The sequence below is a fragment of the Gorilla gorilla genome, chromosome 2, assembly GCF_029281585.2.
Source record: "Gorilla gorilla gorilla isolate KB3781 chromosome 2, NHGRI_mGorGor1-v2.1_pri, whole genome shotgun sequence".
Lineage (NCBI taxonomy): Eukaryota > Metazoa > Chordata > Mammalia > Primates > Hominidae > Gorilla > Gorilla gorilla.
Window position 1 is genome coordinate 169,475,236 of NC_086017.1, and position 19,276 is coordinate 169,494,511.

At 37.2% G+C, this 19,276-nt stretch overlaps 1 protein-coding gene across 9 annotated transcripts in view; it reads left to right on the top strand.

The window, feature by feature from the left end:
• RSRC1 (arginine and serine rich coiled-coil 1) overlaps positions 1-19,276 on the top strand; it is a 443,687-nt gene that overhangs the window by 242,555 nt on the left and 181,856 nt on the right. For all 9 annotated transcript variants that reach the window (XM_063704321.1, XM_055381899.2, XM_055381901.2 and 6 more), the window contains exon 6: positions 11,692-11,743. In XM_063704321.1, the coding sequence (XP_063560391.1) occupies positions 11,692-11,743 (52 nt within the window). The remainder of the gene's footprint in view (positions 1-11,691; positions 11,744-19,276) is intronic.

Here is a 19,276-nt window from a genome sequence, read left to right on the forward strand (position 1 = left end):
TTCATGGTGTTTAAATAGAGTAGAAAAACCATCCTCCCTTAATAGTGGGGGGAAATTACAGATGTAAAGCTGTTGTGGTCCTGCCTAACAAAGCAGGATGCGAAGGGATCAAACTACTTTCCAAGTACTTTAACTGTGTCATAGAACAAAATTCCAAGTCTACTTATAGGAATACAAAATTATCTGGCACTGACACAAAAGAAAATGTCTGACATCCTATCAAAAATGGCCAAAGGCAAGAAAATATAACATATATTAAAGAGAAAGCAAGAAAATACACGATATGTTAAAGAGAAAAATCAGGTGAAACTGACCCAGAATTGACACAGTGATAGATTTAGTAGACAAGGACATTATTAATAGAGTTATTATAACTGTATTGCACCTGATCAGAGAGCTATACCAGAAAGAGTGAACATACTAAGTAGAGACATGGAAACTGTTTTAAAAAACACACAAAATTCTAGACACGAAGGCTATACAGCTGAAATGAAAAATACACTGGATGAGATTAGGGGATATGATACATTGTAGAAAATGGATTAGTGAGCTCGAAGACATAGCAAAAGAACTATCCAAAATGAAACTAGAGAGAAAAAGAAGGCTTAAAAAAGAAGAGCATTTGTGAGTTGTGGTACAACTTTAGGTAGCCAACCATGCAATATACATGGAGTTGCCAAAGGAAAGGAAAGGAAGCAGCAGAAAAAGAGAATAATGAATAATGACTGAAAATTTTCCAAATTTGATAAAAACTATAAACCAACAGACCCAAGAAGCTCAGTGAACCCCAAACACACAAAAAAAGATGAATGAGGCTGGGTACGATGGCTTACGTCTGTAATCCCAGCAGTTTGGGAGGCTGAGATGGGTAGATCACTTGAGGTCAGGCCAACATGGTAAAACCCCGTCTCTACAAAATATAAAAAAATTAGCCGGGCATGGTGCCATGCGCCTGTAATCCTAACTACTTGGAAGGCTGAGGCAGGAGAATTGCTTGAACCCAGGAGGCTGAGGTTGTGGTGAGCTGAGATAGTGCCATTGCACTCCAGCCTAGCCGACAGAGCAAGACTGCATCTCAAAAAAATAAAAATAAAAAGATGAATGAAATTACATCAAGTCATATCATAATCAAAATGCTTTTTAAAACCAGTTATGGAAAGGAAAATCTTAAAAACAGAGAAAAATATATACTCATTATTATGCATAGAGGAATGCAAATAGGTATGAAAGCAGATTTTTCATTGGAAACAATGCAAACCACAGACAGTAAAGTAACATCATTAAAATACCAAAAGAAAAGTTTTATAAAATTTGAATTCTATACCTTGAGATAATTTCTTTCAAAAATGTAGGCCAAATGAATATTTTTAAAAAGACATACAAAAACTGAAATAACTCATCACCAAATAATCTGTACCACAAGAAATGTCACAGGGTGCCCTTTTTAGCATTAGGGAAAATGACACCAGATGAAAACCTGGGTTGACATAAGAGAATAGAGAGTGAAGGAAATGCTAACCACATGGATAAATATGTCTCTTTATAAGATAACTTCTTAAAACATCAACAACAACGTTTTGTGGAGTTTATTGCAATATATGACAACAATGACATTAATACTAAGGAAGCTTGGAGGGGAGAAATGAAAGGAGTATTGTAAGTTTTTGGTAGTATAGAAGAAATGGTATAATGAAGAGTTAAAGCCAGTAAGCCAACAAGGAATATAAAATAGCATTATAAAATACCCAATCTAGGCCAGGCACGGTGGCTTACGCCTGTAATCCCAGCACTTTGGGAGGCCGAGGCTGGCGGATCGCCTGAGGTCGGGAGTTTGAGACCAGTCTGGCCAACATGGTGAAACCCCATCTCTACTAAAAAATACAAAAAAAAAAATGTAGCTGGGCGTGGTGTCGGGCACCTGTAGTCCCAGCTACTCAGAAGGCTGAGGCAGAGAATCACTTGAACCCAGGAGGCAGAAGTTGCAGTGAGCCGAGATTGTGCCGCTGCACTCCAGTGTGGGCGACAGAGCAAGATTCTGTCTCAAAAAAAAAAAAAAAAAATCCAATCTAAGAGAAGGCAGAAAAGTAAATTGCAATGTGGTAGATTAATAATTACGGTAAGTGTATGTTGGTCTAAAAATTCCAATTATAAAGCACAGTTTTTCAGATTGTATAATAAAGCAAGATCCAACTACGTGCTGCTTACTTAAAAAAGTACACTTTAAGTATATAAAGACATTAGCAGGTAAAAATGGTGGAAAAAGATATACCAGGCTAAAACTTAGTAATGTTAAGATGTCAGTTCTCCTCAAATTGATATGTAGAGTTGGTTCAATCCCATGCATCCTCCCAGCAGGCCTTTAAACAAAAGAAGAAAAAAGGACAACTTTATTCTAAAAATTGGGAATGCAAAGGAGTTAGAAGAGCCAAAACTGCATTGAAAAAGAAGGGTAGAGGAGTTACTCTATCTGATTTCAAGAATTAATACCAAGCAATAATAATCAAGACAGTGGGGTGCTGGCATCACTATTGACAAATAGATCAATGGATCATAATTAGAGTCTAGAAAGAGACTCATCATATATGTGTGTGTGTATATATATGTATATACACACATATATGCATTATATATAATAATATATATATTTATCATATATATATGGTAAATTGATTTTTGAGAAAAATGCAAAGTCAGTTGAGTGGACAAAAGATAGTCTTTTCCACAGATGGTGCTGGAACAATTGGATAGCCATATATAGTACCCAAATAAAAAAGGTTTTCAGTGCACACCTTGTACTGTATTAAAAAATTAATTGAAAGTCTTCATAGAATTAAATGTAAAACAAAACTATCAGACTTCTAGGTATAAATACAGGACAAATCTTTGTGACTTCAGATTAGGTAAAGATTTCTTAAATACACCACATAAAAGCCTGATTCCTAAAAGAGGAAATTGGCAGAGTATGGTGGCTCATGTCTGTAATCCCAGCACCTTGGGAGACCAAAGCAGGCAGATCCCTAGAGCCCAGGAGTTTGAAGCTGCAATGAGCTACAGTCCTGCCACTGCACTACAGCCTGGATGACAGAGCAAGACCCTGCCTCTTAAAAAGAAAAAGAAGGAGAAGAAGAAATTGATGGATGGGATTTCATCAAAAGTCCAGTTGGATTTTGCATATCAAATTTGCAAACTGTATATGAAATAAATTACTTTTGTTAAAAAACTCTGGAAACTCAATATTGAGAAAACCATCTAATAAAAATTGGCAAAAGATTTGAACATCCATTTTACCAAGGAAGATATATGGATAATCAGTACATGAAAAGATGCTCAGCACCGTTATTCATTAGGGAAATATAGACCACAATGAGACACCACCACATTCCTACTAGAATTTTGAAATTAAGAAGACTGACTCTACCAAGTGATGGTTGGGATGTAGAGCAACTGTAACTCTCATACCCTACTGGTGGGATACTAAAAGCACTTTGGAAATAGCTTGGTAGTTTCTTAAAAAGTTAAACATATATTTACCATATGACTTAGCCATTTCAATTATAGATATTTACCCAAGAGATATGAAAGCACATATTTATACAAAGATGTGTACCTGAATCTTAGCACCTTTTATAATAGCAAAAATTGGAAATACTTTGAACATTTATTGATAGTTGAATGCATAAAGAAATTAGGGTATATCCTTACAGTGGAATACTACCCAGCAATAAAACAAAATGAATTGTTGATAGACATAACAACATGGATAAGTTTCAAACTAATTGTGTGCTGAATTTAAAGACCAGATATGTTAAATATGTACACTTTATTGTAGTTCAATTATACCTCAATAAAGCTGTCTGAAAATGTTTTAGGAAAAATAGGAGTAACACATGTGCTTGGCACAATGTGGACATTTTAGTAAATAGTATTTCCTTTTTTACATTGTTATTTTGACCCTCTCTCTCGGATTATACTGTAAGATCCTTGAAGTCAGGAACTATATCTTTTCATCTTTTTATTCTCAACTTGTAACACAGTACCTTATATAGAAGACATAGTTTATAAAATTTTTTGAACAAATGAAAGTAATAAATTTCGGTTGATTGAATGTAGTGACAAGACTCTGTAAAGGGCCCAGTAGTACTCTAGCACCATTTCCCTATGAGATGTGAAGTTATTTCAACTATACATTCTCTTCAAACAGGAAGTTCCAATTACTCTCTTATAAATAGGTTAAAGGTCATTTTATATTCTTTTTGTATAAAGAGAACATATGATAATATGGAATTGAGGGCAGTATCAAAAAATCTAAATCTAATCTTAAATCTGATCTTAATTTTTTTTGTTTTCTTGAGATGTAGTCTTACTCTGTCTGGAGGCAGGAGTGCAGTACACAATCATAGCCCACTGCAACCTCAAACTCCTGGGCTCAAATAATCCTCCCGCCTCTGCCTCCCAAATACCTGGGACTACAGGCCTGTATGTGTAGTGCAACTAATGGCTGACTAATTGTTTTGTTGTGTAGAGACAGGATCTTGCTTTATTGCCCAGGCTGGTCTTGAACTCATGGCTTCAAACAATCCTCCTGCCTCGGCCTCCCAAAATGCTGGGATTACAGGCATGAGTCACCACGCCCACCCCAAATGTTGTTTCTCTTTTTATTTTTTTAAAAAAAATTAAATTTTTGTGATTACATAGTAGGTGTATATATTTATGAGATACATGAAATATTTTAATATAGGCATGCAGTGCTTAATAATCACATCAGAGTAAATGGGGTATCCATCCCCTCAAGCATTTATCCTCTGTGTTACAAACAATTTTAATTTTCTTTGTTACCCTATCTTAATTTCGATTTTTTGAAACATTGCACATCTAATTTTGTTTCCAAGTTTGAGTTCTTTTTAGGTGAGTCACAGTCTTTCGTTTCAGACTTTCTACTTTTCTCTCTTTAACAACCTCAAGAGTGTTTTTGGCAGATGGAATGGCTTTAACTTCATCAACTTTCAGAATTTCCATAGTGGTGGCCAGGGGTTTAGGGAGTTGAATATGAATGGAAGTGAGAAAGGTAAACGAATAGTTTCAATAGTTTAGTATGTAAACTAGTTTATATAAGGATAGGCTTCTCTGTTATCATTAATATATACTCATGGGTGGCTCAAAGGATTATGCTGGTTTTGAATGTATGCTTTGGCAGTATTTTGAGAATCTAGACATGCAGTAATTTATAAGGAACTCAAGAGGTAAGAATAAATCCAGAGTCAGGAAAAACTCTAGACATTGAGAATGGTCATCTCCACAAGCCATTATGAGACTGACCTATCATTTGGTTAATCTTAGAAGTTTTTGTGTGTTTTTTTAAATTATTTTATTTTTTTTTATTTTAGAGTTTGGGGATACATGTGCTTTTTTGTTACATGTTTATTACAAGTGTAATGGTGGGATCGGGCTTCTAGTGTGTCATGATCCACGTATTGGACATTGTACCCAGTAGGTAACTTTTCACCCCTCACTCCCCTCCCAACCTCCTCTCTTTTGGAATCTCTAGAGCCTGTTTTCTCCATCTTTATGTCCATGTATACCATTTGTGTAGCTTGGCTTTCACTTATAACTGAGAACATGTGATATTTGACTTACTGCTTCCATGTTAGTTCACTTAAGATAATGGCCTACAGCTTCATCTAGGTTGCTGCAAAGGACATGATTTGGTTCTTTTTTTGTGGCTGCATAGTAGTCCATAGTGTACATATACCACATTTTCTTTATCCAATCAACTATAAGTGGACACTTAGGTTTGTTTCATGACTTTGATATTGTAAATAGCACTGCAATCAAGTGTCTTTTTTATAGAATGATCTCTTTTTCTTTGGGTAATGAGATTACAGGATTGAATGGTGGTTCTATTTTTATTTCTTTGAGATATCTCCTACTGTTTTCCACAGAGGTTGAACTAATTTAAATCCCCATCAACAGTGTATGAGCATTCCCTTTTCTCTGCATCCATGTTAACTAACGTCTGTTGTTTTTTTAACTTTTTAATAATAGCTGTTCTGAGTGGTGTAAGATGTTATCTCAGTGTAGTTTTAAATTTGCATTTCTCTGATGATTAGCAATGTTGAGCATTTTTTTCGTGTGTTTGTTGGCCACTTGTATTTCCTCTTTTGAGAAATTTCTGTTCATGTACTTTGCCCAGTTTTTAATGGGACTGTTTGTGATTCTCTTCTCTAAACCTAAGGCTTACAAATGGAGTTAAACAGTCCAGCCCCCTTTGCTCCCACCAAATAATTATTACTAGTTTTAGCAATTTTAAGCCCTATGTGATACAAATTTCTAACAGCACTACAGTTTTCTTTTATCCAGTCAAAATTATGGTACGGTATCTGTACTGACTTTTTTATTATTAATAATAGTCAGTTTTAACTTTAATATGGCCTTTAAAGACTTACACTAAAAGTTTACATTATTCTTACTGCTCTATTTTTTTTTTTTTTTTTTTTTTGAGACAGGGTCTCCCTTTGTCACCCAGGCTGGAGTGCAGTGGCACAATCTCGGCTCATTGCAATGTCTGCCTCGCGGGTTCAGGCGATTCTCCTGCCTCAACCTCCTGAGTAACTGGGATTACAGGCGTGTGCCACCAGGCCCAGCTAATTTTTGTATTTTTAGTAAAGACAGGGTTTCACCATATTTGTCAGGCTGGTTTGGAACTCCCGACCTCACGTGATCTGCCTGCCTTGGCCTCCCAAAGTGCTAGGATTACAGGCTTGAGCCACGTGCCCAGGCTGTCATTGATCTATTAATTCTATTAATGTCAACACTACCATTTATGTTTTAAGGGAGTCATATTTGTATTCTCTGTAATTCTATTTTTGTGATATTCTTTAATTATGTACTGTTGATGTTGGGTGTTGGTTTTTGTTTGTTTTTTTACTTTAACAACAGAAATTATATATATATATATATATATATATATATATATTTTTTTTTTTTTTTTTTTTTTGAGAAAAGGTCTGGCTCTATCACCCAGGCTGGAGTACAGTCGTGTGATCTCAGCTCACTGCAATCTTCACCTCCCAGGCTCAAGCTATCTTTCCACCTCAGTCTCTCAAGTAGCTGGGACCACAGGTGCATGCCACCATGTCTAATTTTTCTATTTTTTGTAGAGATGGAGTTTTGCCATGTTGCCCAGGCTGGTCTCGAACTTGTGAGCTCAAGCGATCTGCCCACCTTGGCCTCCCAAAGTGCTAGGATTACGGGCATGAGCCACCATGCCCAGCCAAGAACTGTATTTTCTCATTGTCCTGGAGACTAGAGGTTCAAGATCAAAGTGTTAGTAGGGTTGGTTCCTTCTAAGGCCTCTCTTCTTGGCCTACAGATGGCTGTCTTCTTTCTGTGTCTTCCCATGGTCTTCTATCTGTAGAAATAGTGTTTTTTAATGGAATACATTTTTTTCTCATTAAGTTTCTATCATATAAAGTACTTGTGACGTTATGCTCTTAAACATGTCCCCATTTAAAATTTTTTTTGAGAAATTGCTATATTCTTTGCATCTGTATTTGGTAATACTGTTTATTCATTAAGGTATAATTTCTGGTTCTGAATAACATTAATACCATTTACGAATTTTAGATGAAATTTATACTGATCCTGGAGTCTAATACATGCTAAAATAACTAAAGCATTAGAAATTTTAGCACGCAGGCCCCAAAGGTATTTTCATTCTAAGCCAGCTAGTGTGATGATAGGTAACTAAAAATGGGTTGGTATAAAATTTTTTTTTAATTCTATATTCTGTTCTTTCTTCCTCCTTAATCCTTTCTTTAAAAAAAATAACTATAGATAGCAGTCACAATGAAGGCAACATAAATCAGACTGCCTTCTCTTCATTTTCATTTTCGTCTCCAACTGAGCTACTTTTTCTGAGCCAGGCAGCTACTGATGCAGATAGACAGGTGGGACGCAGAGGGTTTCAGCCAAGAGGCCTGTGGTGATGCTTTCCCTCTTCTGAGACAAACTCAAGCCTAGAAACAATGGAAGGGAGCCCTTACAAAAGGTTTGAGGAGCAGGTCACTGAGAGGAAAAAGACGACAGCCCAAGAATCCTATATCCATTCAACTTATTCACCAGTCACACTAAGAAAAGGCTATTTGCAGATGGGCAAAAAGTGAGTGAACATTTGCATCTGTACAACCTATTGAAGAAAAGGGCTTGAGCAATAAATATAAGCAAAGTAAAACTATAAAATACAGATTACTTTTAAAAGTTTGATCAATGTAACAGTATATCCCCATAGTTGGAGTTCGTCCCTGTATTTCATAAATAAAATTTAGCAAGTTATATCTGCATAGGCAAATATTTTTAGAATCAAATTTCATTTACTGGGTCAAGTATATTATTTTGGACAATTTTTTTAAACGGAATCAAAACTCTATATGCATTTATATCTATGTGAATTAATTGATTTTATTTCCTGAGTATCCTAGTGATTTAGTTAGAATGATCCTGAGATTTGGAGTCAGAGTCTTAGTTTTAGTTCATCATTTACAAGTAGAGGCAAGTTACTAAACTGCTGTTATTTCCTGGTTTTCTTTGTCTTTGAAATATGAATCCTGTATTATAAATTGTTGGAGTTATTAGTGAAAAATAAATACATCTTAACAGGTATATTTATATAAATATTATAATTATGATATATAACTATTATATAATATATAATTATATAAATATTGTATATATAATTATATAAATATTGTATATATAAAAATATATATAATAGATAATTATAATATATAAATATTATAATTAGCCATCAAGACTTTCCTAGCTGGGCATAGTGGCTCACATCTGTAGTCCTAGCTCTTTGGGAGGCCTAGGTGGGAGGATTGCTTGAGGCCAGGAGTTTGAGACCAACCTGGGCAACATGGTGAGACACCAACTCTATGAAACAACAGAAAAAAGGAGCTGGGTGTGGTGGTGCACACCTGTAGTCCTAGCTACTCAGGGAGCTGAGGCAGGAAGATTACTTGAGCCCAGGAGTTCAACACTGCAGTGAGCCATGATCACATTGCTGCACGTTAGCCTAGGCAACAGAGTGAGACCCTGTCTCTTACAAAAAAGAAAAAAGAATCTTTCCTTAGGAATGGTAGTGACTATATCTTCCAGATAATGGTTATAGATGTGGAGAGGAAGAGATCTTCTATAGAGGGAGACTTCATGGAGTAGAAAACTGACAATATTGCTATTAATATTTTATTGAATGTTGGGTATACATTATTATGTATATATTTTCTGTGTCTTAAATATTTCTTAATTGTTAAAAAAATCTTTCCTTATGAAATACAAAAAAAATTACTCATGAAATATCTTAACCAGTAAAATGTCTAGGATTTTTCTATCAAAGGACACTACTTACAAGGATGCTCTGACATGTATGCTTCCTAATTCTTCGCTTGCTTAGGATCTGCTTGAATCTGGCCCATAAAAGTACTGTATTTATCCACATTCTGTACTGGTTTTCATGGTGACTTAAATGCTTGTGAAAAAGTAACAAATTTCGTAACCCTGGGCTTGCATTTCTGCATGACCACAATCAGTTGGTGCTGGGTGTCAGCTGCTTCCTTTAGTTGGGGCATGTGCTTCACAGTTCTCCACACTTCCCTGTGCTTTCTGATACTAATGTCAAATGTCATTTGCCATTTATCATCATAAATGTTTGCATTAATGGCTTGATACCTGTAGACAGTTTAGACTTTTATATTCAGTAGATATCACAGTTTTCTATTGATATTTTGCTTTGATATTTTAATTTGATGTCACATATTTCCAATACTTTATAACTTTATAAAGCGTGCTTACATACATTTTACCTTAAACATATGACATAAAGTAGTCTTTATTGGTTGTCATCTCCTCCTTCTCTAATAACCAATCAGTCCTTTTGTTTTACCAATTAAATATTTCTCAAATCTGTGTTGTCCTGTTTGACCTTTCTGCTATTGTTTCAGCTCAGGCCCTCCTCTCACCTGGAATTCATTAATTGCCACCTAACTGAGCTCCTTGCCTCTAGACACATTCCTTTCAATTCATCCTCAAAAATATTGCTAGAGTGATGTATCAAAGTGCAGATCTGATCACATCTCCCCTTTGTTTAAAATTTTTCTGAGTCTCTTCATCTTCCATGGCAGGGGTTGGCACACTTTAAGGTCCAGATAAATATTTTAGGCTTTGCTGATCCTAAGATTCCTGCTACAAATAATGAACTCTTATTGTTGAGTTGATCGCAAAAGCCAGTAGGCACTATGTAAACAAATGGCATGGCCTATATCCCAGTAAAACTTATTTATGAAACCAGGCCACTGGTCCAGGTCTATAGTCTCTTAATCCCTGTTCTGTGATATAAAACGTTCTCCCAGTCTCCTCACTTGTCTCATCTACCACTCTTCCATCTTGTTTCCTATAGGTTTTTCAGAAGGACCATTCAAATTCTTAAACTTTTCTGAGCACAACATCTTCTTTCTGTATCCAGTTATTTAACTCTTTTATTCAAGCTGGGTTTCTTTTTACAAATAGCAAAATATTCTAATATATCACATAAATTATTAGTTTTGAAGTGATTATTTTCATATATAAAACTGGGGTTATTTTGTTTATTGCTGACAACTTTATAAATATATTAATTGAAGTCTCAAGTATGGACAACAGTTTTTTTAACAGGTCTTTAGTAAAAAGTCATAGTCTTGACATAATTCATGATATAATTTGTTGTTTTTGTTTAATATGTTATCCAAAAATCTCAGAGTGTGGTCACTGGTAGGAAATTAGTTTAGTTTCTTTTTCTTTTTCTTTTTTTTTTTTTTTTGAGATGGAGTCTTGCTCTATTGCCAGGCTGGATACAGTGGCACGATCTTGGCTCACTGCAACCTCCCGGGTTCAAGCAATTCTCCTGCCTCAGCCTCCCAAGTAGGTGGGACTATAGGTGCATGCCACCATGCCCAGCTAATTTTTGTATTTTTAGTAGAGATGGGGTTTCACCATGTTGGCCAGGATGGTCTCGATCTCTTGACCTTGTGATCCACCCGCCTCAGCCTCCCAAAGTGCTGGGATTACAGGCGTCAGCCACTGCATCCAGCTGGAAATTAGTTTAGTTTCATTGTTATCAACTATATTGAATCAAGGTTCACTGAAAAAGCAATTTTAGGACAGTTCATAGGAGCCGGAAGCATATAAGCCAAAGTGTGTCCTATCTTCATCACAGTTGTTCCTTTGAATTCCAGTTAGGAAAGCAGAAAAGTGGTTTTAGAGTCTGACTTGCCTGAAATATTGAACTTAAAGGTTGCTATTTAAATTCTCATAGATTGCTTGCCTGTTTCTATGTGCAAAGAAATAACACAACTTAAGAATGTGTTGTTAAATGTGTGTGCCTTGCCTTGTTATTAAATTTCAGTTAATTATGTTATTGCTGATTGGTACAATGTTGGATAGTAAGCAAAACTTTTTCCAGGAAAAAAAAATGAAAGAAGCTTATCATTCTTGCATCATATATGCAAGTGCAAGATGTGATGGATTTTAATATAAATTATGTTAAAGCTCTTTAAATTTCCTAATATTTGCAAACAAATGCATTAATTTAAAACTCCATCAATTAAAACTGACCTGTAAATGTCTTGTATGGTTGAATTTTTTTTTTTTCTTTTTTAGCCACCAGCTGAACAGGCCAAAGCCAGACTACAGCTGGTTCTTGAAGCTGCTGGTAAGTGTTGATAATTAACTTTTATTAAATGAAGAAGTGACGAGTAAACCCTAGGCTGGTAGCATGCTTAGAAATGAGTAAAAAAAAACTATTTTTATATATCCTCACAAATTTATCAGATCTAGATTATATGTATGGCCATATATTATCTGAAATATTTATTGCTGCAGTATAATGCTAAGTGTATTGCTAACAGGTCATTCTTTACCTTTTCATTTATAAAATTGGCTTCAGTTTTAGTTTTTTATTTTGATGAAGCCCAACTGATTGTCTTTTATGTACTATGGTTTTGGTGATGTGTTTAAGAATTCTTTGACTAATCCCAGATTATGATTTTTTTCTTACATTTTCTTTCTTTTGAAAGAAAAATTAAAATGGAGGAGTTAGTCTTAAATGTAACATGTAAAACCACAAAACTTTATATTTTATGGCTTTTATTTATATAAAATATAACTATATTTTATGGGTTTACACTTTACATTTAAGACTAACTCCTCCATTTTAATTTTTTAAATAAGGTGTAATGTTTAGGTTGACATTTTCATTGTTCTAAATAAAATGAGATCAGTGTCATTTAGTAATTTCCCCAATTACATTGGACTAACTCACTGGACTGTATGTTCTGGATACCATGTACTCTTCAAGTGCTGTATGTTTTATTTCTCAGTGGTACTATAATGCTGTGACTTTGATTTTAGATACCATGTTCACTTGCATATAGACATTAAATACTTTACTTTTTTAAAAATATATAAGATCTGTATTTTCTGAGTACTGATATTTTACTTTGAATCTTAATGTGCTCTTCAAAAATGTATATAACTTATTCAAACAATAAGTTCTAATGAGTAGTACAATAGTCCTCTCTTATACATGGTGGATGTCTTCCAAGCGTCCAGTTGGTGTCTCAAACCATGGGTAGTACAAAACCCTGTATCTATATCTATATTTATCTATCTATATATCTAATTTATATCTGTATCTAGATACACACACACATATACACACGCTATATTTTTTCCCATACATACATGCCTATGATAAAGTTTAATTTATAAATTAGGTAAGAGATTAATAATGATAATAAAATGGAACAATTATAATAATATACTTTAATAAATATAAATGTGGTTTCTTTCTCTCACTCTCAAAATATCTTGTACTGTAATCACCTATTTTTGGACCAAATTGACCGCAGGTAACTGAAACCACAGAAAATGAAACTGCAGCTGCAGATGATGGGGGGACTACTGTATATATTTCTTAAAATTTTTTACTATAAAGAGCTCATAATTTCAAGCTGGAAAAATGAGAATTCTATTTTAACATCAAAAGTAATTTCAGACCACCAAATGATAATAGTTATATTTTTAGGATTCATTGATCAAGAAAATACATATGTGCATATTGATTCAAGGATCTCTTGCATTAGCTCTTTGTATTCTCATTTAAAGTGTCCACAGTCTAAAGATTGGGAACTCCAGTATGATCGATATACTAGCTTCCTGAATTACTAATAGAAGTAACTTACCATGTAGGTAAAAAGATTGGCAATGTTTTAGTTTTGATGAAGTGTCTCTATACTCCTCCTTATTACTCTAAAAATAATTCATAGTTTATGTTTTTATCTTATTTATCTTTATGTAGAAAACATTACTTAACTAAAATTTTGTTGTTAATATTTTTTAATATTTTCACTCAAATAAAATATACTGTAGGATAAATTAATTAATTTGATTCTATATCATTTACATAATATGCATGGCATTTTGCTTTGAAAAAATATTTCCAGCTCCTAATTGAGTATTCCAGCTCATAATTGAGTAAACCCTTGCTTTGAAGGAAAATATTTATGTTGCTTAGCACAGAAAACATTTGTTTCCACAAATGCAATTTGAAATAATTTTATTTCATAGTTTTATTCAGTTTTTAAAAAATATTTAGTATGATTTTGAAGCACATTAGAAAATAGATGTGATACTCCAGACCTCACAGTGTATAACTTGCTTATATCCATCTGTGTTGTCATCCCGAACATTTAACTTTAACGTTCTAAATTGTATCTAAGGATAAAGAGCTAGATTCTGTGAATTTGAGAAACATCCAAAATTATGACAATTTTCAAGTTAAAAAATTTATTTTGGCCTAGGCCAGATAAGCAAAAGACAGACCTTAGCTAAATATTCAAGTTTTTAAGTCACTCTTTTTTATTGAATATTTATGTTGTTCAACTTTTCCCTCTCACCAATAACACTGTAATGAACACCCTGTTATACATTGTGTTAGTCATATTCTATTTTATTTTGGGGGGATTTGTTACTATAGAAATGAGTTTATGAGGTCAGAGGGTATTAACATTTCAGGTTGGTCCAAAAGTAACTGCGGTTTTGCCAAAACCGCAGTTACTTTTGCACCAATTTAATAGAATGGCTTTTTGTACATTTTTGCTGTATTGTTTTATAAAGCTTTGTGCTACTTTTCATTGCCACTGGTTAAGTAATTGTTTTACTAGAATTGCTTTTTGATACCAGTTCCGTGAATATGTTGCTGTGTAATATGATATAACATATTACACCTTTTTGAAAAATATCCAGTATTGTTTTTAATGAGAACTTGTGGCATAGTAGAGGGCAAGTAGATGGATAGGTAGGGGAAGAGTACATAGCTAACTTACTGTCAAGATTCTAGTTGTCTTTTTGGTGATGAATTTTAAGGTGTTCATTATATTATTAAAAATAAGCAAATAAATAAGAAGAACTTGAGACCTGTCTGGTAAGTTTTGCAGTCCAGCCTAGTCTCAAGGTTGAGATAAATGGATAGGGAAGTCTAGTAGTACCCATTGTCACATTGGAGTTCACTTAGGTTCCTAGGAAAAACACCTTGATTTGGGGGCCTTAAAAGTGGCCATGGGCAAAGACTTCAGGCCTTATGCTAGATTCTTGACGCAGGATTAATTTTAGCCTTACAAGCAGCATAACTTGATAGATAAGGTTAATATGTAGAAATCCTACGATTAGACTTAGTTGTTTACTCTAGCTCTGAGTCCCAGAAGAAAGTTTTATATTTAACTATTGCATTGTAATTGATTATATTAGTAAATGTTAATAATGTTATTGGTTTGGAATTAAAATCTGTTTCGAATATTTAGCCACGATTTTTAGTGGTATGATTCTGAAAGGCATATGAAGGACTAAAATAAGATTTAAAAAAATGTACCTATAGAGTGTTATGATTATTATATCAAACATAAATTTGAGTCTGAGATTTTATTGTATTTGGGTTAGGAACATACTTTATATGTGCTAAACTATTACATATTTGTACTTTGGTTCAAAACTTTGAACATTTTCTTCGGCTCTTTTATAGGTGATAATTCACCTAGACTTAATTATTCTGATTTTGTGTAATTTTTTTGTATTTATCCCTTTATTGTCTCTCCCACTGCCATCTCCTTAGTCTAGATGCCAAACATTTCACTCATGGCTTATTCCATTACCTCCTAATTGGCTTCCTGCTTCAATTCTATTACTTCTGTAGCAAGACACTAATGAATAGTGGAAAGATCCTAAGCCTGCCATCACCACTTGTTCTGTAACTTTGAGCAGTTTAATGTTTATTGTTTAGCCAGAACAGAGGGTTTTTTTAGTCAAATATGACAGATGTGTGTTTTTTTCTAGTTCATTGAGGTGAAATTTACATAACATAAAATTAATCATAATTGCTTAAAGTGAACAATTCAGTGGCATTCAGTACATTCACAGTGTTGTACAACCATCAACTCTATCTAGTTCTAAACATTGCAATCACTCCAGAGTGAAACTGCTTACCTACTAGCAGTTTCTCCCCAGTTTCCTTTCCCCCAAGCCCTTGACAACCACCATTCTCCCTCTGTCTCCGTTTGTCTATTCTGGATATTTCATATAAATGGAATCCTATAATCTGTGACCTTGTGTGTCTGGCTTCCTTCATTTAGTGTGTGTGTGTGTATGTGTGTGTAACACACACACATACACACACACACACAACTTATTAATCCATTGATAAAATTTGGGTTGTTTCTACCTTTATTCTATTGTGAGTACATTTGAATATGTATGTGTATATGTACTTGTTTGAATACCTGTTTGGAGGTTTTTTAGGTGTATACCTAGGAGGGTGATAGTGGGGTCATTTGGTAATTCGATGTTTAATTTTCTGAGAAACCACAAAACATTTTCCATAGCAGCTGAACCATTTTACTTTCGCATCAATAGCAGTGTATAAAACAGTTCTCTATTGCCTCAACTATACCATATCACACATTTAAGTTACCTATTTGAAAGTATTTGTATTTGGAGGCTTCTCTTTACCATAATTTCTTTATCTGTAAGAGCGAAAGATAATAACTACCATGTAGGACTGTTATGAAAATAATAACACACGAAATACCTAGCCCAGAGCCTGAAAAGTGGTAGCCACCAGAAAATTTGTATTTCATCCTGATTTTTGTGGACACCACTGCTAGATGATTCTTTGGTGTTATCGGATCTTTGGGGTGTTGCTTTTCTGGCTGGAAAACTCTGTGCGGCTGCTGCAGCAGAGCAGGTGGCAGCATGGACACCAGCTCTCTGAGAGGCTGCAGCTGGTCCAGGCACACTACAAGCAGCTTCCACAGCTGGCACCCAGGAACACGGTGGCACCCGGAAGCTTGAAGATCCCAGGAAGTGCAGGGTCCCAAGGAGGGAGCCACAGTCCTGGTTCTAGGAGCTTCCAGGTCAGCTCTCCCAAAGCACCACAGCTCTTCTCTCCTTCTCTTTGCCTGCAATATGGTGAGCAAGGAGCATGTCTCAGTCCTGTTTGTGTTATAGCTCTTTTAGCTTACCTATTCATTGGATCCTGAGTTCTTGTCCTGCAACCAGGAAGAATAAGGTACACAGACAAGTGGAGGGTGAACAAGATGAAGAGGGGCTTATTGAGCAATAGAAGAGCTCAGAGGGGACCAGCAGAGGGCAGCTCTTTCCACAGCCAGAGTATCCTAATGAGTGTTCAGCTCTTAACAGAGAGTAGCTCCTCTCTGCTAGGCAGGTGGTACCAACAAGTGTTCAGTTCTCAGCAGAGAGGGTAGCTCCTCTCTGCTGTTGGTCATCCCATGGTCTGCAGCTCTCTGCAGAGGGAAGGCCCTGGAGTGGATGTCTTCTCTCTGCAGGCAGGTTGTCCCATCATGTCTGCAGCTCTCAGCAGAGAGGAAGCCCTGGAGTTGGTGGCTCCTCTCTGTAGGCAGGTCCTCCGCTTGTCTCTGCAGCTCTCAGCAGAGAAGGTAGCCTCTCTCTGCAGCTGGTCCTCCCATCTTCTCTTCATCCTCTGTTCTGCTTTGGCTGAGCCTGGGGCTTTTATGGGTCTTAGAGGGGGAGGAAATACACACTGATTGGTCCATGGGCAGGCCCAGAAAAGGCACCACAAGTCCCCACTCCGGTCCATAGGACTGGCAGCCCAGCTGCCAGCCTTCAGGCCCTCTCTGGATTGAAGGTAGGGCCTCACCTGTCCCCCTCTGCCCAGGAGACCTTCTGCCTCCTGCTGCCATCCATGACACACAGGCTGCTTCCAGTAAGGGGCACCTGCAGGCCAGTGCCCAGCCACCCTCAACCCTCCACCTTCAGCTTCAGCCATAACTTGTGCTTGTTAGTGCCCAAAGTCTGGAGGTGGCCAAGGCAGCAAAGGGCTGGTGTGTCCATGCTGCCCATGCATGCAGTGTGCACATACCTGGCGGGGCTGTGACAGCACCTGGGCTTGGTCCCAACCCTGCTCTGAGATTGGAGCAGGTGCCAGGAGTGGAGAGAGGCCAGTCAGCAGGAGCAGGCACCCTCAAGCCTGCAAGGGCAAGGCGGAGGTCTTCCTGAGCTAAGAGTGCAGAGAGACCTGGGTCCACAGCCCCAACTTGGGGGCTGCAGCCGTGCTCAGGAGGGCAGGGCTGCTGCCTGCTCCTGGCCTATGTCAGCTCCATGGAGCATGCAGCCCCAGCTGTGCCCCCTTACAGCCTGGGGTGGGGGTTCCAGGTTCTCACTGGGCCCAGGCTGGCGACCAGGGCAGGAGAGATGTCTCCGCAAGCTCCCCCTGTGGCCCTGGCTCTCAGAGGTGACCCGGAGCTCCTCCTCACCCATGTGGCAGCTTTTCTTGATTAAAGTGGCAGTTGGGGGTGCCTAGGGCACCTCCCGGAGTGTGCCTGGCCATTGGGAATGTCAGGCCTGGCGGTCACCCAAATGTGGGGCAGACAGACCCTGGGGACATGGCCCCAGGCAGCCCTTGGCAGAGCATCCTCCCAAGGTGCAGGAACCCAGTGTCCTCAGCAGGGCGGCTGTGTTGCTGGCCAGGTCCTCGAATTGGGCACCGCTGGCCCCCAAAGCATGGCCTCAGCTCCTGCACCCTCCTTCCCTGCAGTAGCAGTGGGCAAGAGCAGCGACATGGTGCCAGGTCCAGAGCCACAGAGGCTCTGGGCCTTGGGGCAGGTCTCAACCAGCCATAGGAGAGTGGAGGCAGCACAGCCAGCTGCCTTGGGGACACGGGACACAGGGGACCCACTACCGTTATTGCTGCTCCCGTAGCCACTTCTGCCACCACCACCCATGCCTCCCCCACTGTGGACAGCCCATTGCTGCCATCATTGGGTACCATATGTTAATGCCACTCCTTTGCTCAAAATTACTCAGTGGTTCTCAGTTGCTTACAAAATCAGTGTTATGTTTCTATGCTTAAGGTTCTAAAGTTCTATACGGTAGATCCACAAACTTTTCTAACTTTATCTTCTAGAATTCATTACTGTGCTTTTTTCATTGGTCTTCAAGTTTCCCGTATTCTTTTCTACCTGGGAAGCTTTGCACATTGTTTTTCTCTTCTATAAATGCCTTCTTTCTTCCTTTTCCCCCTCTCCAAACACTCCAAGGCTCTTCTAAAACAAGATTTCCACATTATTTCCCTGACCATTCCAGTACCTAATGTTTCTCTCCTCATTTGAATTCTTTTAGTCCTGTCTTTGCACACCATTTATATTGATGTTGATTCATACACTGCTGATATTAATATTTAGTTGTTTCATGAATGTTATACTTATTTTTCCAATGAAATAAACTTCCAAAGGTCAGGAACTGTATATTTACCCAGACATGGTGGCTCACTCCTATAATCCCAGCACTGTAGGAGGCCAAGATGGGAGGATCATTTGAGCCCAGGAGTTCGAGACCAGCCTAGGCAACATGGTAAAACCCTGTCTCTACAAAAAAATACAAAAATTAGCCAGGCATGGTGACACATGCTTCTGGTCCTAGCCTCTTGGGAGGCTGAGGTGGGACAGTTGCTTGTGCCCGAGTGAAGTCAAGGGTTCCGTGAGCTGTGATTGCGCCACTGCACTCCAGTGTGGGTGACAGAGTAAGACCCTGTCTCAAAAAAATAGAAATTACATTTAAAACTTCTACATCTTTCCCAGCAGTTTTAACAATACCTATAGTAGTACTACATCAGAGAACATTTTAGCTGTTAATCTTTTGTAAGTAAGTCATTGTA